Genomic DNA, 27937 nt, shown 5'->3' on the forward strand with positions numbered 1-27937 from the left:
GGTTTACTGTCCACTAACCAGACAGCTACAGCAGCTTTTCACTACTGTCAATTCAAACAGAAATCCGAAGCAGTATCGGAAAAGAATGGATTTTACTTTCAAATTAAAAGTTGTTTTTTTACGCTGACGTGCCTTTCATCGTTTATGTGTACTATAGTTGTCGTGCTATTATAATTTGATTTAGATGATAGAACTTTTGAAAATGTTGACTTAACAATATACGTTATATATGTTACGAGTATGTCGTAGCATATTGAGAAACTCGCTGTAAATTGTTTTGACAGCTGTAACCGGATGTGCTGCTGTGCATCACGTGTAGCTTGACGCCGCTCTCTGCCGCTCTGTAGACAGTCGGTCGTACCGGAGAAACCGAAGCGCTGGATTCAAGTGTTTAACCCTGTTGTCCGTGGCTCCGACAGTCTCAGTTCCTGCAGGTAAGACAAATACAAGACAAACGAGTTCGTGGAGGATTTAGGGTTCTTCGGCTTTTTGCATTTTATGTTTGTTTGGTTACCTTTTTTTGAAGCGAGTGCGAATGTTGATGTGGCATTTTAATTTCTTGGCTCGGTCGCTCGCCCCGTGAATAGCAACACAAAGCTACGCATCGACACGATAACTTGTCCTGAGTTCTGCACATGGAAGCAACAAGTAGAGAGAAATGAAGTTAGGACAAGTGTAATGTTGCAGTAACATTCACGGCACAGGCAACATGTGTGTGCAAGTCTCCTTCATAAGTCAGTCAGTGGGGCTGTCAAGCGGACACAAGAGATTAATGAGTGTGAGCTAGCTATCTGTTAGCTAACTAGTTGACCAACGTCTAATAATTCTGACGTCTAGTAATTGTTGACATTGCAGATGAGTTTTTCTGCAAGTTAAAATATAACTCTAGGCATCTGAATTGTGTCAGTCCTTTATTTAAATTCTGGAATTAAAACCCGTATTAAGTAGCCTCTTGGTAATTAATAAAACTGAGTCCCCTTTTCCAATAGTGCTATTTATAATGCTCTACAGCAAACGATGTGACAGATGCAGATTAAAGTTAATATATAATTTAAAGTGTCTTTTGTCGGTTTGGACGTATGCCGAACTAAAAAGTGGTTCCCCAGAAGTGATAGTAACATTGAGTCGTTTTGTTTGTTCGTTTACCTTCGCTGATAAATAGCGCATCATTAAATTGCCAACATTTTGACTGGACTTTGGTGTGACGCGTCCTGAAGCTGCAGGTTAGGGAGCGCACAGTGAGGGGCATATTCGCCCAAAGCTTCTTTTTACTGTACCTTGGCTAGACCGTTCCGAGCTGGGAATATTTTTAGAGCACCTAATGGTAGGGTTTATTGTGTAGGGCTACATTTACTGCAGTTTTAACGAGTTCCTCCCCCGTGTTTCTGGTTTCCAGCCCGTTGCTGCCACAGAGCATTTATGCATGAGCATTAGGTTTGTGGTGGAAAATGGTACGCACAGTGATGGAGTCGTGGAAATTTAACATTAACGTGTGATTCAGGCTTTACAGTTTGAGATCAATGACTGCATATTTTCATTTTGGTTATATTACATACTGACACTCTCTTTGCTGCTACTTTCTTATTGGCATCTTGGAAAGTCCTATGGGGGATGGGGGTCATAGAAGGTATTTGACCATTTAATGCTATGTTAAAGGCTTGTTTTGATTTTTTTCAGAATCTAGGCAGATCGTTTCGTCCAAAAGATGAGTGTCCCATTTAGTGCATTTGGTTTATCTCTGATGTTAAAGGTTAAAGACCGTCTTTTTGCAGCTCAAAATGTTTGACTGTCCACTCTGCAAACGTACTGACTGTATATGTGCCAGGACAAGTGGTGCACAGAACAAATGCTTGGTATGACATTGTCTGTCATCCACACCATTATAATTCACCATTACCAGAGTTGTAATTGAAGTAGTTGCTGCAGGACTTCAGAGGTGCTTTTGTACGTGTTTTCCATCGACATCCAGACACAGTGGGAGCTTCTAAATTCTAAGTATTTCTTAACAGTTGTTTCAGTTTCAGTTGTAACTGCAGGCCTCATTTCAAGGAAGTATAGGGAGACACGTGAGGCAAAAATAGTGTGTGAGATGACCAGTCTCTTAAAAACAGAAGGAAGTTAGTTACTGTAGTTCAGTGCACTGATTGGAGTTGCTGTTTAACATGTTCATCAGGCACTGTAATAGTGGAAAAAAATCTTTTTTTTCCCCAGCTACAACTCAGTCCAATTCAGTACACACATTTTCAGAATCAGTGTGACTTCCCAAGAATCCAATGTCAGTTGCAAATAAACATTCATAAACCTATCAATCATAAAAACAAGACACCCTAGTGCCTAACTTCTATTAATAGCTGTACTAGCATTTAATAGTCAGACTGGATAGGCAGTGAAGATATCTGTGATTCCATTCTTCCTGGTAAAAACAAAACAACGCATTTTACATATCCAAAATGACATTCTTCCTATTCATTATTGTGATTATATCCACATCATTATTCTTGCAGATATCTACATTTATGCTGCAGATATATACAATGTGAATTGCAGAATCATGAAGCTGACTTATAACGAGTTGTATTTCCACTTTCAGATATCTACAGTTCAGTTCTGACTATTCATAATTGTAGTTCAATATATTTTTTAATTCCCTTCAATTCAACATGTCTATTCTTTAAGATATCTTAAATTAAGTTTGAATTAGTCAGACAGTTGGGCTTACGTCCAAACCGACAAAAGACACTTTAAATTATATATTAACTTTAATCTGCATCTGTCACATCGTTTGCTGTAGAGCATTATAAATAGCACTATTGGAAAAGGGGAGTCAGTTTTATTAATTACCAAGAGGCTACTTAATATGGGTTTTAATTGCAGAATTTAAATAAAGGACTGACACAATTCAGATGTCTAGAGTTGCATTTTAACTTGCAGAAAATCTTATCTGCAATGTCAACAATTACTAGACGTGAGAATTATTAGACGTTGGTCAACTAGTTAGCTAACAGTTAGCTAGCTCACACTCATTAATCTCTTGTGTCCGCTTGACAGCCCCACTGACTGACTTATGCTGCATCAAAACCTGCAGGTTGGAGGCAGAATCAGCTTCCTTTTTAAACATTTTGTGACACTGCAACTGTGACCATGTACAAGAAATTGTTTTATCACCATGTCGGAGCAGCCTGAGGCCAAATTTCTTTTGAATTTTAACTGCAACTCTCTTAATGAACAAAGCTCTCATTCTGGATACAGTCTTTGCTGAATAAGTCTTTCTATTCATGACATCTTCTAATTATCTAATCCTCTACAGCAGCCACCATTTTTCTACGCACACTGTTCAAGTGTTGGGTTGGGCAAATATCCAATAGGAAACCTCGCTTTAGCAATGTCATGAACAACAACTTGGACTAGTCATGATATTGCTGGTCATAATTTGACTGGGAAGAATATGGTGAATACAAATTAGGATTGGCCACAGTGTAAGTAGGACTAGCTATTGTTCAAACATTCCTACAGTTTCATTTAGCAGACGCTTTTATCCAAAGCGGCGTACATCTGAGAGTAGATACAACACAAGGAAAGATCTAGTCAGGAGAAAATGACCGTGATAAGTGCCATAAAACATTCCAGACTTTTTTTGACCAATAAAACTTATGAGGTTATGAATCAAGAAAAGGACAAGCAACTTCTAAATTTGTCGCCACACTCTGTGTCTAGACCACAGGGATGGGCCGTTGTCTGGATGGCTGATGGAACGGGACCAATCAAATGACAAGATGCTGGCTCGTAACCGCTTCCTCCTCCTGGTGGTGGTGGGTGGAGCTGCGCTGGCCATTCTCAGTCTGAGCCTCCAGTTCTGTAAGTGCAGCGTGTGTGTTTTTGTGCTCAACTCAACTGCTTTACATTTTCATTCTCTCTGGAGCTTTGACCCAATATTCAAATTTCTGTTAAAAAAATAATTTCTGCGTTCCATAAAAATGTTGCTCAGCCCTTCTAGTCCACATGTTCTGCATGCGTGTCTGTGTTCATATATGCATATCCTCTCATTCCTTTTCTATTTACAAGGCCCCATTCATAGCAAAACAAAACAGAATCCCCTATAGACTTCCTGTAAATCCCCAGCACTCGCAGCGGGCCTCTCTGGATTCTCTGAAACCCCCTGTGAGTCCCTCTCACATCTGCTGTGAATTGCCTAGGTGTACACAATTGTGTCATTTCTCCATCAAGTCATTGTTCAGCATCCCCTGTAGGTATTGTCTACATAGTGTATCCCTGCCAGCCGTCGTGAATGCAAGGAAACCACTGCTCAGTAAAGGGAGACGAGTTGCCCTGCGCTGGATGTAATTTGTAAGCCTCGCTGGCGATTGGAAAAACAAGGGGTGATGAAGCAGGCGGGTTTGCAGAACAAATGGGAATTCATATTTGGATGTAAAATGTCTAAGATTAGGCTATTTTGTGCCAGGTTCCTGAAAACCCCAAAGGGGCGGAAATGTTTACAGCAATCGTAAGCTTGTGTCTGGACAAGCATATAGGATTAGCCTTCCCATAAATCAGACTCACACATATGCAGGATTATAGAGGAATTCAATGCTACAGAGCTGGTATTTTGGACTGCAGAATTCCCTAAACTGTCCTTCATCAGCTGTTTGAACATGCTGTCCCCTCATCAAGACTCAAATGCATAAGATGATGAACTGAAAGCTTTCACTTTTGTTTCCTCTTGGCAAAAGAGCAATTAGTCTCACTTAGTACCAAGTAATGCCTGAAACTGTCATAAAATTTGCCCTTAACTAGATTAAAAATGTAATAAGACCCAATAATGTAATGAATCGACCAATAATGTAGTAAAATGTTCTCAGTGTTGTCATTTTGACATTGAAAGTGACACAATATGTTTATTTCAAGTGTCCTGTAGTGAGTATGTAGGTGTTGCAAATGCTTATGTATGCCCTTTCAAGGGAAGTGTTACTGAAAGTTGTTCAGTTGAATTGTGATTGTTTTCATGAAGTGGCATTTTGTTGGAAACCTGTGGTGCAGAGAGTGAAGAGGAATGTTTAAGAGACAGTCATCTAGGGCCTCCAGTTGTGCTCAAAAGCTTATCTGACCTGGAATTCTGGGTCCTTATGACATGGCCGTTTCCCAAGGAGATACTGCATGCTTCTGCCCATGTGCAGTGTGTCCTCAAAGCTTGCACTAGGACTAAACAACTAATCGATTTCAAGTTGAAATCACAGTTAAAACAGTGTAATTGACACTCCTGCCGACTTGTGACAGTCATGCTTTTGATAATATCTCATGTGGTAATGCTCCATTGCATGTTTTAAATGTGTCACACACTGAATATTGAACTAAACCTTGACTTCAAAAGATTTTGTTGCAAATCAAGTCACAACATCTGTCAGACAAATCGCAATTCTATATTTCCCAGACATCATTCATCCCTAGTCTCCACTTAATCCTAAACCTTCTTTCAGACATGCACTTCTTTTCATTAATCCAGTGGAATCACATCGTGTCGGCTTCATGTCTGAATCAGCATCCTGGTGACTTTCCCTCTAAAGTTGCGGTGGCAGTCTTCGTAGATCAAACCCAGCACCAGTTCTCTATCGGTTTCAACTCGGCAGTGGGACCCATATGAGCATTCCTAAAGTAAGAGCGTTGCGTACATTTATGTACATGAAACAGAAATAACTGTATCAGTTACCTAAAATCATGAGTTTTCCCTGACATGGAGACAGGATGAATCAGGGTCTAATAGAAACTGACATTGTGGAGTTTTCTTTCCATCAGACAGGTGAGCTGTCACCCATAGAGCCACAGTTTATGCGCTACAGTTAAATAATTTTATTACACCACAGATTTAGATGTAGTCTTTTGTTTATCAGTGCATTATTATGCATTATTTCACTTGATGCACTATTAAATCTTCCAATAATGACAAATGCCACCTGCATACTGTTGCTCTGTCAGTCACTGTGGTGGGTATGTTTGAATCAAGCCTCAAAGAAAAGTGACCTATGTCACAATGACAGAATGCAACAGCTTAAACAGATTATTGAAGATACATGAATGTTAAATATCTTACCAGTATGTCCAAAAAGGGCTTAACAGACATTCTTTCATTCCAAATCCAAAGTATATACAGTATGATTCTTACATTTTAAACAGAGAATGTAAATTCTAGAAATGACCATAGTGCTGTCATATCTACCAAAGCATTACATAATCAATTTGAGGAAAACACCTGTAAAGTCTAATATTACAATATCAGTCAGGAGAGTTATTGCATTATTACTCCACCAAGTAACAGGTGGAGTTATGTGACGGTTGGTATACGTTTGTCCGTCAGTCTGTGCACATTACTCTAAAATGGACTAAACGGATTTGATGAAATTTTCAGGGAAGGTCAGAAATGACCCAAGGACCAAGTGATTAGATTTGTGCAGTGATGCAGCTTATAGTCTGGATCGACAGATTTGTTAAAGATTTCTGTATCATTGCAAGATATCCGCACAGCGTCACTGTAGCTATGACAACAAGTGAACACTACGTCAGCTTCCTGCTGATGAACACATGATTGTGATCCTACTACAAATCCACCGCTGCAGATTATCAGGACTTCTCCATCGGAAATCATACAACGACTGAGCAGCCTTGGCGGAGTACTGCGCTCTCTGAGTGCACTCTCTTTCTTGTTGCTTATGTAGTGTTTGTACTTTGGGACACCCAATGCACTCTAGTCACCTCTCCTTCCCTCTTCTTCTCCTACATGACAATTTGTGCTCCACCATGTTTGAAGTTATTATTAATGCCCTGCTATCGATCCCATTCTGATCTTCTGCACTGTAATCCTTGCCTTTGTAAAATCCCTACAGGCAGCTGCCCATCTGACCCTGTGCTGGTATTTACATACACGCCTGCCATTGAGATTTGGTATGGTCTTTTTTATTGTTATTATCACAGTGAAAGTCAAATATTTGCTGGTTTAATAATTAAGGGAACTTCTTCATGTGGATCACTTTTAAAATGGCCCTAACTTAATTTTTTTGATCAGTGCTGCAGTTGGAGAAAGACTGTTGTCATCATTTATTCATCACACGTAGAGAAGGAATTGAGCCACTATCCTGGAAAAGCATGGGATGAAAGCATAAGGGATTTTCTCCTCATGTTTCATAGATGATCAGCTTCTGTTTTGTTCCACTTTTCTGTTATCACTCGTTTGTCTGTTCATCTGGTTTATTGTCTGCACTCAATGCAGCCCTTCTGTCTTACACCCTGTCTGCTTTAAAGAAAAGGCCCATCCATGTGTTTATTGGTGTTTGTTGACCATTACCAGGAGACACTGAGTGACTGATGATGATCGATGGCAGAGTAAATGATTCTCTCTGGCTCCAAGCTACCTCATATTAAAACCAAAGCAAGGCAAAGGGCGCTATCGCCACGCTGACTGACACATAGGGGACTCCCAGAGGAAAGCGATGACAGAGCTCAGAGGCACTCCAGAGAGAACAGCTGCAGGGAAGCACGGTTAAAATGACTGAAACACAGAGAAAGGGATCTATTTTGAGACAAATAGCAGTAGTGAAGGAAAAGGTGAAGCAGAGCTTGATGGGAGTTAAGTGCTGCAGGAGGCTCAGTAGATTCACAGTGAGAGGAGAATGTCATGGGAGGATATAAAAGTAGAGATGGAAGGGTCGGTTGTCTGTGAGTTTTAGACTCTCAGGCGCTGTGATAAAAGAAACAGGGCAAAGAAGACAGTTTACAGTGTAGTCCCATATGTGCGTCCTTCAAAGTGCTGTGCAGATAAACTAAAAGAATTTAAAAGCTTTTTTCCATTTTTTAAGCAGGAGGTTGAGTATACATTCAATTTCTGTAACTTTTCTGAAACAATAATCTACCTCCAAATATCCCTAAGTGTTTGATAGGCAGAGGTCCAAGCACTTTCCATATTATTCCCTCTGCATTCCTTACATTCTTGTTTCCTGCAGTCTGTTTAACTGGACTGTTTGCCTCTGTGCTGACAGCAACATAGATGGTGTGCTTTCTGGCCTGTAACCAAAATGTAGATACGTCTATGAGAACAGAAACAAAATTAACATCTTGTTGCGATGTTGGAAGCCTAGTTTTCAGCATGATTCCTAAAAATAATTTAATAGCTAATTCTGTTTTATGTTTCCCTTCCCACTAGCTGAACGACTGCCGTACTTAAAGCTCCACTTAACAACACTTTCATCCAGTGTGTCTGAATACTAATCATGCAGCCTTTCACCTTTAGTTTTTTTCAAATGGACGAGAAAAAATTGCTTTGCAGCAATTTTCAGCCAGCATATCAACAGCATTCCTTTCATGTTATTCAGTTTTCAGGGTCTGCCACTCCACTGAAACCAAACTTACTGGAATGTTTCTCTGATTGTTGTGTCTCAGTTTAGGTTTTGAAATCACTAATCGCTGTGTCCCTTTAGATCAGCTTCAAGGATTTTTTCTTGGCCCTCTGCTTTTCTTGTGCCATGTGGAAATTAACTCTCCTTCTTGGCATTTCCAAACTGCTCATCATCTCTTCTCCAAAGATATGCCTTGGTAGGAAATTGAATACAACTTAGCTGCTTTGTGCAGACAGACAATAGCACTTCATTTAAAAAAATGTAGTCTTCTTATCTTTGTGTTGGTGCAGGAGGGGTTTTAATCCAGCGGTCTCTCACCTGTGTGTTATGTACATACTCAATGCAAAATTTCAAACCCAGCTCATACTATGTCACTCCAAAAAGTGTTGTGTCTGGCTGCGTGGATCTTGGGTTGTTTAGTAACTTGCAGTACAACAGATTGATGAGATAGAATTTCACTGTATTTATACTAGTGTTGAGAAAATACCTTAAAAAAAGCTTTTCAGTTCTTCTTGCAAACATTTCAACACTGACTTTCCTTCCCAAGAAATATTGCACAGAACACTATAGAACACTTTTTCAAAGTAGCATAGATAGCCATTAAAGACAAACTGATGCTGCCTGTGTTTTTCTAATGCCGAGTTGTTCAGCTGCCAAACATACTAAAAATGACTTTATTACAGGGGCCTGTTGTAGATAAAATGTGCACTGTTCAGACATATTAGCTGGGAGATTTAAATGATAATACTCAGTATCTCCATCCGTGTTTTCTCTGTGTGCTTATCGTATACCAGGTTCTGTGAACTGAAACTTATCCCAGAATGCGTTTGGCAAAAGGCTGGGTACTGGGCAGCCTGCCAGTCTATCCTAGGACTAACGCACTCCCAGACTACCACAATAAAGGTGCTTTCACAGCTTAACTGTGTGATGTAGCTGAAATATCAGTGGTATATTTGCCTGTTTAATTAAGTTTGTTTGTCGTGATGTTAACACAGTTAGGCAGTCTTTGGTGCGGACCAAAGAGCTATTCCAAAATGATCCCTCTTTAGATAATCTCACTTTCTTGCACTTGAGCATACAGTACTTCATAAAGAAACTTTGGAGAAAAAAAGCTAAATTTCTGTGCCAGACTCTTGTTAACTTTTACAGAGGAGCAACAGAAAGCATTCTAACTGAAAACATCAGAAACTGGCATGGGATGTGCACCGCCCAGGACAGAAGGGCTCAGCAGTGGGTGATTAAACCTGCCAGAACATCATGGGTACCAATCTACTGAGTGTCAGTGATACCACTGAGACGAGGCGTCTGCACAAAGCCCAAAGGATACTCAGAGGATATCCAACCACAACCGCAGCCTGTTCAGCCTGCTTTGTGTCTGGCAACAGTCCACTGCTGTACTACCAGACTTTGAAATAGTTTTTTTTCTCATGCTGTAAGATTACTGAATTTATTCTCCACACTTATACAAGAAAAAAGTTTTGTTTTTGCTACTTTGGTATTTATTCTTTAAATAATATGTTTTTTTGTAAGGTGCATTAAAAACTAAATCTGTAATTTGGTTATACAATCTCGTGTTGCATAACGCTAATTAAACTGAATTTTAAATCTGCAGATGCTCCATATTAAAAGACTCAAGTCTATATTAAGGACAATCAGGGGCTTATCAGTGTATCCTTAGCTTGTGCTGTGTTACCAAGCATTAGTGCTTAATTAAATGTGCAGAGGAGAATGTTAATCTGTGCTCAGATACAATTGAGTGTCCCTCCGGATTGTCTGCAAGTCCACAGTCCGTTTTCTGTGTTTTCTAGTGTTACCCCAGTTCTGTACACCAGCGGTCTCCAGCCTTTTTTGGACCATGGACCGGATTCAAGCAAGGCAATTTTCTACAGACCGGTCATGGCGCACATGACAAACTACAAAAGCACTCATAGAGCGCAATTCTCCGCCAATGTTGCTCAGTTGTATCATTTCTGAAGGACGAAATTTTTAATAAAAAATGACCTTGCGCTGAGCACAGGTGTGTGTTATGCATGTGTACCTTATGTATGGATACCAAATCGCGTGACCAAAATACGTAGCGGGCAGCGGAAATTGATGGGACTCGGAAACACCCCCACAATTTAATCAATTGTTCCTTGTATCATTTCTGATGGATAAGTCTCCATAAGTCCGCAGTGGTGGATTTGTAGTAGGATCACAATCGTGATCGTCAGCAGGCAGCTGACGTAGTGTTCACCTGTTGTCATAGTTACAGTGACGCCATACCGCTATCTCGCAGTGATACAGAAATCTTCAACAAATCCGTGGATCTAGACTATAAGCCACATCACTGCCAAAATCTAATCACTTGGTCCTTATGCCATTTCTGACCTTCCCTGAAAATTTCATCCAAATCCGTTAGTCCGTTGTTGAATAACGTTGCTAACAGACAAACAGACAGACAAAAGCACGCTGATCATCAAATAACTCCGCCGCATTCATTGAAGGAGTAGTAATGATCTTTTTTTTTGTTTTTAAAAGAGTTTTGAACAAATAAAATTACTTGTTATAGCTAAATATTGACTTACTTTTTCTTCAGTGTCAGCATCAAGCATCTCTCCTTCTTTTTGCCCCTTGACGTCTATTGTCGCAAATTCGCAACATACTACTTTCATTCAAACTGCAGCCGAGATAGCATATCCGTTCCCCCAATGCCGGTTTGTGCATATTCAATACGTACCTCGGAACCTTTTGCAAACACTGGTTTCTCGTAGGACTGGTCAGAGTGGAACCTAATTATTGTATATCTAATTATTATTATATATCTGTTCTATGTGTAATAGACAAATTAACAATTTCCACTTATTGTAGCATCAGCTGGAAAGCAAAAACACACAATTTTTAAAAAATTTAATTGTAAATAAATTCAGGCATTAAGGGCTTAGAAGCTCTCCAGAGATGTTTGTTCTTTAGTAATTTTGGCAGATTTTAACATGAAATGCGGAAAACAAGCACAGACAGAAGCGAATGGAAGACGATCTAGTCATTTTTCAACATAAAACACAGTGCAGACTCCGCCAGAAATAAATTATAAACCATTTTTATTCTCTCTGTGCGGCCTGGTACCGGTCCGTGGGCTGGTGGTTGGGAACCACTGCTGTACACCAGACACAAAGCCTGAATGTAGAAAGGTCTATAATGGTGAGCAGCTGCTGCCAGCCATTTCCATACTTTGTGTCAATATTTGCTCCATCTTTCATCTGGGATTTGGTACTACAGTGCTTACACTACAAACCACTCAGGATTCAGGTAATGTAAGTGTGGACACACCTTCTTAATTTCAAGCTAAGCCACATTCTCTGAGTACCTTTTCACCCACTAATCACTGCAGTGCGATAGCTGACACAAATTTGCTTGTGTGCATGTTTGAGGCAGAACAGCCTTGAGGTAAGAATCAAGCTGCGTCTGTGTGTGTGTAATGATGGACTCACACGACACAGAAGCAGAAGATTAGCAGGGTGAACTAGTTTTGCCCTGTGTTTGTGAGTCAGTATGCATCCGCGTTTGAAGTGTAAGGATGTATTTGGAGTGTTAAACCCTTCACATTTTAGAGATTAGTGACATTCAGTGTCAGGTGGAGTTGTCACCTTTGTTAAAAGCACTCCCAGACTACAAGGGAAATTTGGAGACAGATTCAAGTCCTAAATGCTTATTACTGCAGCCACATGTAGCGTGAGTGCATATATTTGGAAAGTCCTACGAGTGTGTGCGCTCTACAGTGTGCTCTGTTGCTGTGTATGTACTTGGTAGTGTTGGGCAGGGAGGTACAAAAGCCCCATTGTGTGGGCAACTGTGACTGAGCTGGCCTCCAGAAGTTTGGTTAGTCTAGGCAGGCGTATGTGTGTGTGGATGGGTAGCTGGGAGGTGGGGAGGCAGCAGTGTATGGGGCACAGAGTGTGGAGGGGGACAGGTTATGGTAATGAATGAGCTCCAGTGTGTGCGGCTGAACCTAAAGCTGCCGAACAGTCGTCAAAATGGTCTCCACTGTCGCAGCACACCTTCTCTTCTTTCTCATTTCTGGTGAGTTTAAGCAGATATCTACATGTACAGTTTCAAAACATTCGAGTGAAGACCTTACTGCATGAGTTTTGCTACTAATTTACCTAGAAAGCTTTCTGACTTTGGTTTGCTAGGTGTGGTTAACGATGCCAGCTGAGGCAATAAAAAAGTAACCTCAACTAAGTTTGGCAGGATTTGGGCTTTGTAGGACTTTTGAAAAGATTTGATACGATGCTGTATTGTCATTGTGTTGCCAGTATACAACAAAATCCTGGTTGGCTTTGCTCATTTTTGAAACAGCATGCAAAAACCATGTAGAGAGATAACATACATATATATACTTTAAATGTCTCTGTGTCTAGTGGATGAAGTTTCTGTCTTGTGTGTTCTCCACTCTCATTTAAACTGTTTAAAATGTTTTATGAAAAGTCATTAATGGAGTCATCTTACCGGTATCCATGTACTACTACTCTTACAACATAATATGCATCAATAGAAGGGCAGTTTCCCTATTATATTGACAGCTTGTGCTTCAAATGTGTCAACTCCTTAGATGAAATGGGATAATAGTGTCTCGCTCTTGAAGAGAGAGAAGAGAGATGTGGCTGGGAAAACCTGCATCCTTTAGATCTAGGCTGCCTTCAGTTAGACAGCTGCTTTACAGTAAATGCTGAACATTTTGTCTCATATGCTGATGTCAAGATTCTCCCAGAAGCTTTGCTCATATTTCTTTCTCAAAACAACTCATTTAGCACTATAGTACACTTAGCAGAACCATTTGCAAGTTTTTCGAAGGCATGTAAAAGAAGTCATAGAATCCCAATCACTGTTTTGGGCAGCAACTATTGCTTCATTTTTGATCATTAAGATCTTTATATTGGTTGTTTGATGATACGTGTAGTAAAATTTGAGACAAGAATAAGCAGAAAATCATATCATTTGTGCAGATGGAGCTATTAAATGTTAAGTAGTTTTGCTTAGAAAATGACTAATGATCTGCTAATTCGTTATTCGACTAATTATTTCAGCTCCAGATTTAACTGTTGATCAGTTTTTACAATTAATTTAGCCTCTAATGGCGTAGTTTCCCAGAAACTGACTGATGTCTTCAGATTGGTGGTTTTCCTCGTCCAGCCCAGCAATGATACATTTTCAATGATTTAAAACAGACAGAAGCAGCTGATGCCCTCATTTGAGAAGTGTGAAGCACTAAATGTTTGGCACATTGATGGTCCAAAAGGATACTTTATGTCCTCCCAATATAGGACAGTGTAAATCAGAGTCAGCATCATTCCCACAGGGTTTTGTCAAGCTTTGTTGAGCACAATCTCAGATAATGCGTGTGACAGTTAAACAAATAAAAACATGATCCTTGGAGAAAATTTGCAAGTCAAGGCAAGTTTATTTGTATAGTACATTTCAAGGCAAGGCGATTCGAAGGGCTTTGCATAAAACATTAAGGCATTAAGATGATACATAAAGGCAGCAAAAAGGCAATATTAAACAACACGTAAATTGCTGTGTGTGTAGAGCAAACATAAGTGCATATTTGCACAAAATGTAGGGACTTTGAGCTCTGCTGGAGTGAAGAGTGAGTGGAAATCTGTACGTGTGACTGTATGAGTAAGAGTGAAAGACAGGGTGTAACAGTGTACCCTCTATACTTTGCATTCAGAGTCTGTGATTTAAGTCTGAGGGTTGTTATAGAAATGAGAACCCATTAGCTCTTTGTGTTTTATGATCAGACAGGCAGTGGGCCTCTCTTTCTTTCTCTGCAGCAGGATGTAATATTTGCACAGTTCACTGGTCAGCTTGGATTTTCGATGTGTGTGTGTGTGTGTGTGAGACATAAGTGGGATTTGGATGTTCGACTTGCCAAAAAGGCACACAAGCTTCTTTTTCATCACAGTTGGATCTTTGTCAATGGTCCTTCCGGTTCCCACAACACCTCTGCTCTTACTGGACCATTTCTCCCAGGGTTCAAAGGTCACCAGTGTCTAGGCAACATGGTGGCGACTGTGAGGGGTTTTGGGGTGCAAAGCTGTTGATATGGAGATGAACTGAGATGGAATTCATTTTCTAATGTGTAGCTCGTCTGCTACACCATCAGTTGGTGCAGAGCTTGTTTCTGGCTATGTTATAAGCAGTGTTAAATTTTATTATCATTTCTGCCTCCTCACTGCTTTAGTTTGCTGCTGCCTGGCACTGAAATGCTGCAGGGAAGGGGGGCTACTCTGCTGGCCATGCACCTCTTACAGCACTTTTTAAAAAACATTTCACTGCTCAGCAAAAGCACTGATCACAGCTATGCTTCGCCTGCACTCTTTTCAATAAAAGCAGTGCATAATGTTGGCCGTTTCATCCTGTTTCCCACATCTTGAGAATTTGGTGGTGGTGGATGGTGCAGCAGGACCAATGTGTACGCAGACACTTGCTCAGTTTAGAGGCGGAGAGAACTCGGGTTGTTTTCCAAAGCCAAAATTTTAAGATATCCCTGAAACATCTCACTTGCAAATTGTAGGTAGATGTTACAATTTACTAATGTTTGTTAGAAGTCTGAGATACATCTTTAATTGCTACAATTTACTGATGCTCCATACATGCATTGGTAGATGCTTCGAGGCAGCTGTGCAAAATGAAGCCTCTAGTCCCCCCTCAGCTACTGCAGTGCAGCAACTCAGGCAGGTGTGTCACCAAAATTTACTTTGAAAATAGTGATATACGCTGTTGAAATGTCAGATTTACCCGAGTTGAAACGATATGCTTTTATCTCTCTGTGTGGGCTACCCAGTGACACACACAGACATGCTAAATGTCTTGTACACCCTTGTGACCAGTGAAAATATGTAGTCGCATAGATTTTTGGTTGCATGTGTGACCAGAATGGTGGCACTCTAGAGTCCTGTGGTGTTTTGACTTTTCATTTTCCCGTTTCCCGTATGTATCATTATCTTGAAATTGTTTAAAACCTGTGCAGTCAGCAGGTTTTATATCCCACCTTTGTAGCTATGCATGCAAATTGGAGCCTGTTACCTATTTGGGTTCAGGTCAGAGTACTTTAACAACTTTGCTCATGGTCTTCATTCAAGGTAATGGTCTGTTGAAGAAGAAATGACTACATCTTTCTTATTTAGTGGCTGTATGTTGCTGCTGTAGAGCACTTTCAAAAGAGGCAGAGGAGAAAGTGGTAAGGCTGGAAGTACCACGTACCAGCCAGCCAGTCATCAATGGCTGCCTGCAGACAGTGAGGCTGCAGACTGTTGTGTTTCAGAGCTGGAATTGTTTTCCTCTGTTTGCTTTCTTCATTCACTTGGCTTCTTCTCTTACTCTCTTTATCCCTTTTTTCCACTCTCCTTATACCTCTGCTTATGTCATTACCTTCATCTACAGTGAACCTGATCCCCACCACTCCCATCGTGGAGGAGCGGCCCTTCCAGGCTGCAGATAGAGTCGTCGCGGCGGCTCTGGGGAAGAGCAGAAAGCGAGTGTTCCCAGTGCCTCACAGTGAGGAGCCCAATCCCATATCCGAGGCTTATGGCTACTGCAACACTCCCAACCGTACCGAACAGGCCTGGGAAGGTGAGACCTATGCACTGACACATCAAATATAATTTACCCAAAGACTGCAAGAAGCCTGTGGATGAAATACTGTATATGATTGGGAAGTTGGTTGCATCTATTTCAGAGATGGACTTGTTAGACCAGTTCTCTCATTGCCAGAGTCAGAAGTAGATTTGATGGACAGCGTATAAATACTTAATAATGTCAACGTTAGTGTGTCAGGGCTCGAGGGATGTGTTAATTTTGGGAAAGTCATTTCCACTAGATTGCATCATCCATAACGCCGCAATGCTCTTTCTCTCTCTACAGCACAGCAGCATGTCGCCCTGTTTTTAGCCTGAGGCGACAATACAAATATCCTTCACCGCTCGAGACAAGTTATACAAGCAACCGCTAATTGAACTTTACTCTATTTATCTCTGGGTGGCAGATTTGTCACCGAAAAAAAAATCCATTTGGTCTTTTACATTAAGATTAGAATTTATTGAAAATCAATCTCGAACAAGTATTTTTTTTTAACCATTGTTGTTTTCCTCAGGGTGTGCTCATTTTCCCGTTTCTCCTGTCTTCTGAAATGACTTTTAAAGGCATGCACACACAGCTCATGTACTCACAATGTTCAAATTAGCTTGATATATCTTGTGCTGCTGCTTCAAGTGTCACGGCTGCAAGATTAGTTAATTAAACATTTGCTTTCAAATGGTGTAAAACAAAAGTATAGACAGAACACTGCATTTGCTTACTTACACATTCAGCTGATACAGATAAACATCAGCATTCGTTGGGTGTCATGGAAGTATAACATTTACTCACCTTTTTGCACTAATTTTTGTCTCTACCAATTGCTTTTCACTATGTTTGTCAGTTAGAAACTAACTTCGCCTGTGGGAAGTTTGGTCCTGGTCTGGTAGTGAACAGCGGATTTATCAGAGCTTTACCAATGGAACTATCTCTCTGTTGATGAGAGCAAAGAGAACCCAAACACGAAAATGTTGGACCAAAACATGCTGCTGAAAGACAGTACAAAGCTCTTTAGTGGTGAGAGAAACCGCAGAGTCAGCTGATAAACGTTGACCGATCAGTCACACATTACACATAGTAAATTGATTGATCGTTGTTGCAAATAAAATAGACAAATCAGCTTTAATTTTTGTGAAAGTAATAACATTAGTAAAATACCACATTTGAAGTCACTTCTTACATTGAAAAAAATGCTCATGAGTCTCCTTTGACAGGTCACAGTCCTGCTGACTACAAGCTGCTGTCTGTCCAGGTGATGATTCGCCATGGTGACCGTTATCCACTTTATTCCATTCCCAAAACCAAGCGACCTTCCATTGACTGCACCCTCTCCACCAGCAGGTACACACATATTTCTGATGAAAAATATTATTGAAGTGCAACATACAGCATTTTAGACATGTATGTAGAAGTTCCCCAGTATAACACTGTGGAAGGCTGTGGTGTTCTGGGTCTTTCTTTTGGTCAGAATTTCATTTAATTTATTACTGTACACTACCAGTCAAAAGTTTGGACACATCTTCTCTTTCAATGGTTTTTATTTGATAATTAATAATTTTCTGCATTGTAGATTAATACTGAAGACATCAAAACTATAAAATAATACATATGGAATTGTGTTGTAAACACAAAAGTGTTAATCTTCAGTATTAATTTACAATGTAGAAAATAATACAAATAAATAAAAAGGATTGAATTAGAAGGTGTGTCCAAACTTTTGACTGGTAATGTATTTCACTGGGGCAAAGGATGCAAGTGAGCCACAGCCAGAAACTATTTGTTAATTTGGCAATCTAACAGCATGTTTGAGAAAAAGGGGGGTGTACAAATGACATATAAAAAGAGCCAATTAAGCAGAATTACGCCACACAAGAACTAGCTATAATCCACATGAAGGAGTGTTTACGGGATTGATTTACAAGAAAGAAAATGAATAGCTAAACAAAAGACATTTCATTGGTTTCTGGAGTCTGAATGTAAAGATTTATGCATGGTTTTAATTAAACCAGGTCAGACTAAAGGGCATAAAATGCCACCAGCTGCTTTCCCAAGCAGTGACTCTCTTCCTGGCAGGAGCTCCACCAGCATCTGTGTAACGCCTAACAAGAAGACCTGAGAGTGAGACACCATTTACAGAGACCGCCTTTGATATTCTCCTAAAAAAAAGACTTCTGGCTAGGTAGTGGCTGTAAGAAAATGAGCTCAATGTGTTAAAGAGAATATAGCTCTTTTTTGTAGTGTTTATGAAGCCCTACAGCCATTAATTCAGGTTCTGTAAATCAGCATCTGATTCTGAATACTGTAGAAGATGCACTTGAACAATCATTTGGTTTCCCAGAGTCGTTCTATTTGTCAGCGATAGCGGGTGGGTTTGGTTTTCTGCATCTGCTCTGCTGTGCTGTGGTGCAGATGGATACACACTCATAATCACAAACACGTTAACGTGTGTGTGGTCTGTTGGGGCAGAGTTCTTGACAGTTTTATCTTGCTTGATTTGAGCAACATCCTCAGTGAGCAGCTCTGGTAAGGCTGCCGTTGCTGAAACTCCCCACAAAAATGTGGGAGGAAAATACATACACACTCATATTAATATCATCTCCATTCATTATGCTCAGCTCTCTGAGCTGTATCACTTCCCCTCAGTTGTTCCTTTAAAGCGTCTGTGCTCACACAGGCTCTGCTGCTTGTTCAAGAGGCCTAGATGAGAGTTCCTGATAGGAAGTTATTAAAAGCCAGCTTGCCTCTGTACATGAGCCTCAGAAGAAGTCTTAAATCAGCACTTTGACATCCAGCTTCTGTGTGTTTACACCTACTTGATTTTATGCAAATGCTGCATGTGTGGATACACATGTGCTATGAAAACAAACATTTTATTTGTAAATCCAGCATCTGTAGTTTGGTCAGATGGTTTTTGATGTGTGCGCCCACATCCTCTTGGATGATTTATTTTGATCATATGGTAAATAAATCCCTGTTTTTGGCTTCTGTACCTGGGTTCAGATTAAGCCAATGACTGCTTGCACATCAGCTTTGCACATCTGGACAGAGCACAAGACACACTCTAATCTCTCAACCTGGCACGGTGTATGTACTGTTGCATTTCAGATTAGGAGGTTGCGGCCGATATGCAATGTACATTTGGATATTAGATATTTTCCATATCCTTGATTATAAGCTTGAAAGGAGGTCATCCAGGACACAAGCCTCTTATGACAGAGGTTGAGCTGCTTCAATGCTTTTTATTTTTATGTGAGAACCTAAAAGGGAATATAAAAAACTAATGTGCCATGGAGCAAGCATTTCTTCCCTTAGCTCATTCTGTTGTCATTTCTAGCTGGAATATTCCAACATAGTATATTGTTTGTGAACCAAGCTGGTGCTGCAAAAGGTTTTCCTCTGGCTCAGTAGTAAAACAAATTTTTTGTATTACGGGATGAAGCCTCCATTTGCCATTCTGAAGAATAATACAAAAACAAAGCAGAAAGGGCATTAGCGACTCAGTTTCATCATTCAGGGACATTTTTCCTGCATCTTTTTATGGCTTGATGATAAATGATTTATAAATGTTACATGGCAAATTCAGTAATTTTGAATTTTAAATTCTAGTATTATTTGGCTGTTTAATTTATTTAGCCAGATAGTGATTCCACTTAAGGAATGCTAATATTGATCTGTCCATCAGTCCATGACTTTGGTCTTGGCTTTATATCCAGAATCATCCTCAGATCGAAGTTTCTTGTTGTTCTTTTGTCCGGTAATTTTTTGGTTTGGTGTAGAAATGTTAAATACTTTGTGTTTAAAGCTAATTTTATGAAACTTCTGTGACATAGTGAACATTACAAACATTACACTTAATTTCCATGCAGCTTTGTTTGGTGTCCAGAATGCCATATAATTTATAGACTATGCCCCCTAGAGTTCAACAAGGGAAATGCAGTTCTTTACAAATGGATGGAAACTTCGCTGCAGTCATGCGAGTGGGACTAATCTTAAGTTTTTTACCGCCTGATTTCATGTAATATCCTGGAGCATACCCGTGACAAAAACGGGACCCATAATTCAATGTGATAAATAAGAGAGGAGGTTATCCTGTCAGGTGTAGAGCCAGGTTGTTAGATATTTTAGTACAAGACATATAAACCATAATGCATGCTCTCTGTACGTTACACAGCTGCCATGTGCTAAACCAGCTAAACTAGTCTCTTTTTAATCATACTTTCTTACTGTTTGACCGTCAGCATATTTAAGCAACTAAATCATCTGTTAACATGTTTGCCGATTAGTTTTTCAACCCTCCTGGGACACAGTGTGGGGTCCAAAAAGTTCACTTGTGCGCACATAAATTCCAGACTGGGAAAAAAAAAAAAGCATGAGCAAGACTTTTGCAAACACAATGGAGATTACAAAGGCTTGGATAGGAATGAATGGAGTTCCAGCTGACTCGCCTACGTACACTGAGCTATGTGGAAACAAAGCTTTAGCATTGTTTTTGTATTGTGTTTTTACCATTGGACCTACATACAGCCTCAAAGACCTACCAACATGGTTGTAGACTCTTAGTATTGAATGTTCAGTTCATATCAGCTTGTACAAACTGTCAGTCTGGTTAATGATCAGTCTTTATGGTTACATAACAGCCAGTAATAGCACTTTAGAAGAACAGGAACAGTCAAGTGTGAATATTATCCACCTCTCTTTGTGTTCATAACTTCAAGGGTCTCATCACACTGCCAAAGAAAACCACAGAATATAATGAAGTCCAACATGTGCAAAGCCTTACCTGATAAGCAGAGAATATACAGGTTGTCAACACATGCTGACTTTACTGATAAACGCCTCATCCACCAGAGTGCAGGTTATTTAAAGGTCTCTGCACTGAACGGCTACCGCATAAGGCTTGTTTCGGTTTGATAGTAAAATGAGTTCCACATTTTACATCCTTACACATGAAGCGTCACTTTGTGAAATAAAATATTCTGCAGGGCACAGTTCAAAATTATAATGAGCAATTAAAATGTTTAAGCTCATATAGTGTTAGTTGTAGCATCAATTTGTATGGTAATTTTTATTGTTTAAAACCTAGCAATTCTCCATCATCCCTCGTTAATTGTCAATTTTCGCATTTTCTGTCAACTTTGGCTCCTTTTATTCCCATTTTAATGATGTGTCCGTGATGATCGTATATTCATTTTTTATCAGCAGTGTATTCAGTGTTAGTCTCTCAGTTGAGGGCTTTGTGCCTCACTGAAATATTTCAACAACTTGCATTGCCATAGAATTCTGAGTAGACATTTGTGGTTCACAGAAAAAAAAAATCCTCTAGCACTGCCATGGGGTCAATATTTTGCTTTCAGAGTGAAGTTTGCATTAATCAGAATGCCATAAATGTATTAATCTACTATGGTTGTGCTGTAATTCACTGGTAAATGAAGATATAAAGATACATAGGTAGTAGATGTATTTCTCCAGTCTGGTGGCATTAAACCACTGAAGAAGAAGACACCATAATGAGATAATTAGTATAAAGGAGCACATTTCAACCATCAAACTGTGGCAAATGTGTTGGGAATATTGCAGTTGTGTTTTTTTAATCTAAGGAGCAAGTCATCACCTTGCCACACATTTGCCACAGTTTATAGTTTCTCATCTCTCCAAGACTTTTGTGGCATTCATGTTTTTAAATTTGCAATTTAAAAATGCATGAAAAAGCTTTCAGATAGATTTCATATAAAGATGGATCACCATGTCCTCCAACTATACAAAAAGGAAGTCTTGATTTGCTGGATATGGGTGCTTGCCACCTTGTGCGACTGACATCATTTGCATCAAGGGGTCTTCACGATTGTGACTGGTGCGATGCAGGCACAGTGTAGAAGTGTCAACTGCTGTCCAGCCCAAATGTGACCACACATCACTGAACTCTACACAGTCCTGCTGCTGCAATCTTGACTGTCCTGTACTGTCTTGTGACATCGGGGATGCTCACTGCACACCAGATCATTTTCAAGATAAAACATATTACTAGCTGCCAGTTGGTTATTGACTGGTTATGCTCTTGTGCTTCCTTTTGCCTTACATCTCCACTCCGAGTCACAACTGCACACACCCTGGTTGCAAATGACAGTACTGGCGCCACATGGCAGCACCCATTTCTGAGCTATTTTGGTTTCTCTTCTGGCGAGGTGTCATCCATCCTTATACTGTACAGTCTGTCTTAAAAACAGGTGGATGGTAATGCACTTGCTTTGAATGTATTTGCATATTCAAATTAGCATGTAGGTCTAGCACAGCCTGTCAGAACTGTTAACATGGCTGCAGACTCTTAGCAAAATTCAAATGGGCAAGTCTTGCCACTTGGCAGCCATCTTGGTAATGTCCAGGCAATAATTTTGGGCTAACAACAACAGGCCCTATGACTGGCTGGATATTTACCGGTTTGACTTTTACAACTGGATGTTTTGAAGTAGGGACAGGATGTGTCATACAACTATTATCTTTGGCGTTACGGAATTCTTCCATGGATGTGCATTTCGGATTCCTCAAATGACAAATCTATCCCTTATAACATCTCAGATTTTATTCTTGTGTAGCTCCTTCCCTTTTTTAAAAGTCAAGTTCTAAGATGGCAGAAAACTGTAATAAAAAGAGAGAGTGGGAGCTCAAAAAGGTGGACATAGCTCAGCCATCATGCTGGAACAGCATGAGTTGAGCTGCAAAGTGTGTTTGGATTATTTGTGCTTTGAATGTGCCTGCTTTGCATGGAGAGCCTACTTCATGTTTCTGTTTGCCATGTTAATAATGTCACTATTTCTGTTTTCATTCAGGCAACAGTGTAATTACAGGGATCTGAACTAGCATATGCCCAGGGCTGGATCCTACAAAGAGCTCAGTCGCGTGTGTGTGTGTGTGTGTGTGTGTGTGTGTGTGTGTGTGTGTGTGTGTGTGTGTGTGTGTGTGTGTGTGTGTGTGTGTGTGTGTGTGGCTAGTGTGTGTGTGTGGCTAGTGTGTGTGTGGCTAGTGTGTGTGTTGCTTGTGTTGTGGGGACTTAAATTTGTTTATGCAGTCTCATTATTGGGATGTGTCTTTTTCTTATGCAGACAAATAGCAAGTCCACATAATGTAACTCATCAAATTATAGGTTAAGGAGTGGGCAAGTAGTAGTTATATTTAAAGTCTTCAGGAAACGAATGGAAGTCAATGCAATGCCCTCTGAAGTCAGGAAAACATGACTGTGTGTGTGTGTGTGTGTGTGTGTGTGTGTGTGTGTGTGTGTGTGTGTGTGTGTGTGTGTGTGTGTGTGTGTGTGTGCGCGTGTATGTGTATGTGTGTGTGTGTGTGTGTGTAGCCTGGCACCAGCTTGCCGACCCACTGTCTCCGTCTGCGGTTAACTGAGCTCTTTTCTGCAGGGAACATCTCCTCTCTCTTACATCCTCGTCTTCTTCTACCAATACCGTCTTTGTTAGTGTTGTCTCTTCATTGATCAGTCCTCCCATGCACTTTCTTTTGTCTTACACTGTCCTCCCGGTCTAGTCCACGTCCTCTCATTCCCTTTTGTTTATTCCTTCTCCTCAGTCATACTACCTCTCCTCCATCATCTCTCCATCCCTTCCTCCCTCCTCACTAATCTTTCGCCCGTTCTATCCAGTGATAATAATCCCTGCTTAATGTAATTGGGCTCTGTAATCTTTGGTTAGCAACAATCAGCCTAATAGACAGCCTGGCTGGCTCTTTGTCCACACTGGTGTCCCCATCCGCTGACATCCAGTCTCCCAGTGCAGCCAATTAAATTTAAATTGTCCCAAACTCCCCACAGCAAGCTGATCTGCTGATGACAGAGCAGAATGGAGTACTGGTGGGCACAATATCTCCTTTATTTTGGCACTCCCATTTGCATTGTACTGCATATATTACATCCATAGAGGCGAGTGGTTAGATGACAACAACTGCTGATGTAATGTGACAGCAAAAGGAAACAAATGCCTTTAGAAATGTGGACTAGTGCTTTGAGGTTTTTATTTTGAGAAAAAAGGGGAAACTGTCCTTGGTCTCCATGTAATTATCCTGCAGTGTAGCTGGTGGCTGTTGATGCCAGATTAGGTTTTACTGTGCTCGGTCAGTTACAACAATCGCAAGCTTGATTTAAGGGTAATGACAGCAGGTCGTTTTTTTACAGCTTTTCCTGAACCACTCCATTATCACTATGGAAACAGTGTGTGTGTGCGCCCCTCTTTAATCTGGGTGAGCTGAGCTGCAGCTCCCACAGATTTGTTATATTGAACTGTAATCTTCAATCATCTCTAATCTACTAGATCACCGACTGCTGCCTTTTGCTGCCCCCGTCCCTGGGAGCTTCTGTGCATGAGTGTATGCTGGTGCTCGCATGTGTGTATGTGTGTGTGTCCCAAGGCAACAAATTCTTTCATCTTTTTATATCTCCATCTCCCATATTCCCTCCCACACATACTGAGCAGTGCTGCTGTGGCGCAGTGTTGGGTTAGAGAGACACCTGGTGGTAGATTTGGGGAACGACGGCCACATGCAGCAACACTGAACAGTGTACCAGTGACTCAAAAAGAGAGACACAAACTTCGGGGGTTTCATATGTAACAAACCTTAAAGAACCAAACTTGTCAACTTGCACGGTGGAACTTTGTGTAGTAATGGACTTCATAGATCCAGGCATTCTAAAGATGGCAGTGGTACATGGTTGCATTTAAGGAACTTCTTGATAGAAAAACGTATGTGTAATATGATATATGATATGTAATGTAATATTAAATATAATATGTAATTTTGATACACAACAAGTTTTTAGGGGTTTAGTTGACTAGGGAGGGACTCTCAAGGATAATGTGTTTAGAATTTTTTGAGCAATCTATTGTGAAGCTTTTTTCAGTTTTAAAAATAGAGCAAACTGCCCAGTTCCCCAGAGTTTATGGCAAAATACTTACATATTGTATATAATTAATAATATAATTTTATGTAATTCCAGCTAGTGGAGTAAGCCATGTCAGGGTGATGGTGAGCCGCCATGCCCTATATAAGGACAATAAAAACTGAAAAACTAAATGAAAGCCATCACTCAACCATCACTTGATTGCTTACACATGAGCATATTACAGATTTTCTTAACATGGTGAAAGGATTGTGGGTACACTAAAATATTACAATTTCCATTAATTAATTCCGTTGATTAGTTCCCCTCCAAGATTCCTATTATTATTATGTGCTATTACGTACTTATAATCTGATTGAGTGAAGACCAGATATGATGAGCTGTTAAGTGACTAAAACAGAATACAGAAACATCCTATTTTATTTACTTAGAAGACTCAAAGACAAGAACACACAAGCTTAAAGGGTGAGAAAGAGACCCATGCTGTAACTGCCTCTGAAAGGCAAACTGTGGGTTTAATAGCAAGTTTTCTAGTGTCAGCAGTAAAAATGTTCAAAGACATTTCAAATGCTTCTGAAAATATTTGCCCCTGCATGGTTTAATTTGCTGTAATACCTTGAGCAGAAGTGGATCATTCTGCTTCTACCATGGTGTAACATTACAGCTACTGCTTAAGCTGCAGCATCCATTTAATGAATAGTTCAGAATAGCATAAATGAGCAGCCATGAGTTTAAACTTACAGTAGCTGTGTAGTTTTCTCAAAATAACGTACACTCTTGGATTACATCTTTCCTCTTGTCATCCCTCTCCATCCTCAGGAAGCCTTCCCACCCTCTGCTGAACTCCTTCATCAGTCACATGGGCCAAGGGAGTCGTGGCCACTGGGAGTCACCACTGAGCTCTGTTCCCCGTCTGCCCAACCACAGTGCCTGTGAGATGGGAGAACTCACACAGACAGGTACTAGGACACACTTTTTTTGCACTCTGAATCAAAGACATTAATACATGATAATTTATACCCATTTGATTCACATCAGCTATTTTTTTCCCAACAAGTTTAGTATTAATTGATTAAATGTGTTCCTTCATGCAGTAGAAGTCATTTGTCCTTTTTGGCTTTCAGTGTAATCAAATATAAATGAGTCATACCTTCTTGTTTCCATCCTTTTCCAGGTGTCGTGCAGCACCTTCGCAATGGGCAGCTCCTTCACCATGCCTACAAACGCCACAATCTCCTTCCTTCTGATTGGTCACCCCGCCAGCTTTGGGTGGAGACCACAGGTAAGAGCCGCACTCTTCAGAGCGGACTGGCCTTCCTCTACGGCTTCATCCCAGACTTTGATTGGACAAGACTAACCGTACGTCACCAGTGGAGCACGCTGTTCTGTGGCTCAGCCTGTGACTGCCCTGCCAGGAACAGGTACCTGGAGGAGGAGCAGAGGAGGCAGTATCGGTTCAGAGTGACCGATACCGAGCTAGAGAAGACGTACGTCGATATGGCACGCACTTTGGGTGTTCTCACCCGCCAGCTCCGAGCTGCAAACCCTATAGACTCCCTGTTGTGCCACCTGTGCCATGACCTTTCATTCCCATGTGTTCCCATGGGAGACACTGGCTCCGGTGGATGTCTGACTATGGCACAGTTTGCTGTAATTCGTCGGCAGCAGCTGGATGACGAGGTGGACAGGAGACGGATGGGGCTGTATCGTAAGTACGCCATCCTGGCCATGTACCCCTACCTCAATCGAACTGCCACCAAGATGGAGCGGGTTGCTAAGGCCAGCGAGGCTGGTCGACAACCTCGAGCAGGGGGCGAGGAGGTCTTCACCCTCGCTTCAGCCCACGACGTCACCGTGGCCCCATTGCTGAGCGCACTGGGACTGGAGGAGGCCAGGTTCCCACGGTTTGCAGCAAGAATAGTCTTTGAATTGTGGAAGAGCCCACCAGTGACACAAGGGCAGGCAAAAAAGAAAGCTGGAAAAGGTGAGAAGTCCAAGACAAAAGACGGGGAACTGTTCATCAGAGTGCTTTACAACGGTGAGGATGTAACATTTCACACCACCTTCTGTCGATCCCACGACCGCCACACCAGCCAGCCACTCTGCCCTCTGAAAAACTTCCTGTCTTTTGTTAGAAAAGACATGTTCAGCGTTGTCAATGCTACCTCCTACAAGGAGGCCTGCTACAGGCGCCCTGGTTGACAGATGGACAGATGGAGAGGAGGGTGATTGGGTAAGGACGCAGAGTTGGCAGATGGTTGTACTCCCTTTGTTTTCTGGTTGTTTTCCACTTTTGAAGAGGGTGCATTTTTATGCTGCTCATAGTCTTACAGTTCCTCATATTTTAAAAATAGTACTTGACATTCCTGAGCACAAAGTGAGCAGCAAACACATGTAATACTGTACATAACATCTTGATCAGAGCTGTTCTGTTTTTAACCTTCCCACAAACCTCTTCTTTTAATTTTTGGAGTATTGTATCTTTTCTTGCGTATATCTGTAATACATATGTACTTCATGGGAAGTTGTACGGCACTTCGCCACTTTATTACTACATTCCATTATACCATGGAATTGTAAAACTTCATTATTTTTGAATGCCTCCAAGAAAGGGGAATGTTGAAGCTTGAAATAACATGCTGGATTATTCATTCCTGGGAAATATTTTGAGTATAATACATTTTTTCAATGAAAATACACATTGGGCTGGTTTGGGCCACAATACTCAATATGACTAAGTCATTAGTCACTTAGTATTTCTTTGAAGTTTAAATGGTAATGATTACAGTAGCCTACCTTTTTAACGGTAAGGATTTGACACATTGATATGGATCTTTTTATTCTTTGCTGTATTAAAATTGACTGTGGTACTTTGAAAGTGACACTTGTTTTCTTTTCCACTTACATTCATTTACATCTACAGTACATCTGTATTTATAGTATTCCTGCCATTATATTCCACTTTGTTTTTGCTACTGATTTTAATAAAGGTATTTATACTGTAATGCACACATGCAATAAAATAAATGCTTAGATGTTTTCA

At 40.6% G+C, this 27937-nt stretch overlaps 1 protein-coding gene across 2 annotated transcripts; it reads left to right on the forward strand.

The window, feature by feature from the left end:
- Window positions 1-320: 320 nt before the first annotated feature.
- pxylp1 (2-phosphoxylose phosphatase 1) lies at window positions 321-27937 on the forward strand. Of its 2 annotated transcripts, XM_023290976.3 has the most exons (6): window positions 321-434; window positions 3715-3855; window positions 15807-15995; window positions 17213-17339; window positions 25714-25853; window positions 26069-27937. In XM_023290976.3, the coding sequence occupies exons 2-6, from the start codon at window positions 3747-3749 to the stop codon at window positions 27094-27096; spliced, it is 1593 nt and encodes a 530-aa protein (XP_023146744.1). In that variant the 5' UTR covers window positions 321-434; window positions 3715-3746; the 3' UTR covers window positions 27097-27937. The 2 variants fall into 2 exon arrangements, with proteins under 2 accessions (XP_023146744.1, XP_023146745.1); XM_023290977.3 differs by lacking the exons at window positions 321-434; window positions 3715-3855 and adding an exon at window positions 12280-12437.

Source organism: Amphiprion ocellaris, chromosome 7 (assembly GCF_022539595.1).
Source record: "Amphiprion ocellaris isolate individual 3 ecotype Okinawa chromosome 7, ASM2253959v1, whole genome shotgun sequence".
Taxonomy (NCBI): Eukaryota; Metazoa; Chordata; class Actinopteri; family Pomacentridae; genus Amphiprion; species Amphiprion ocellaris.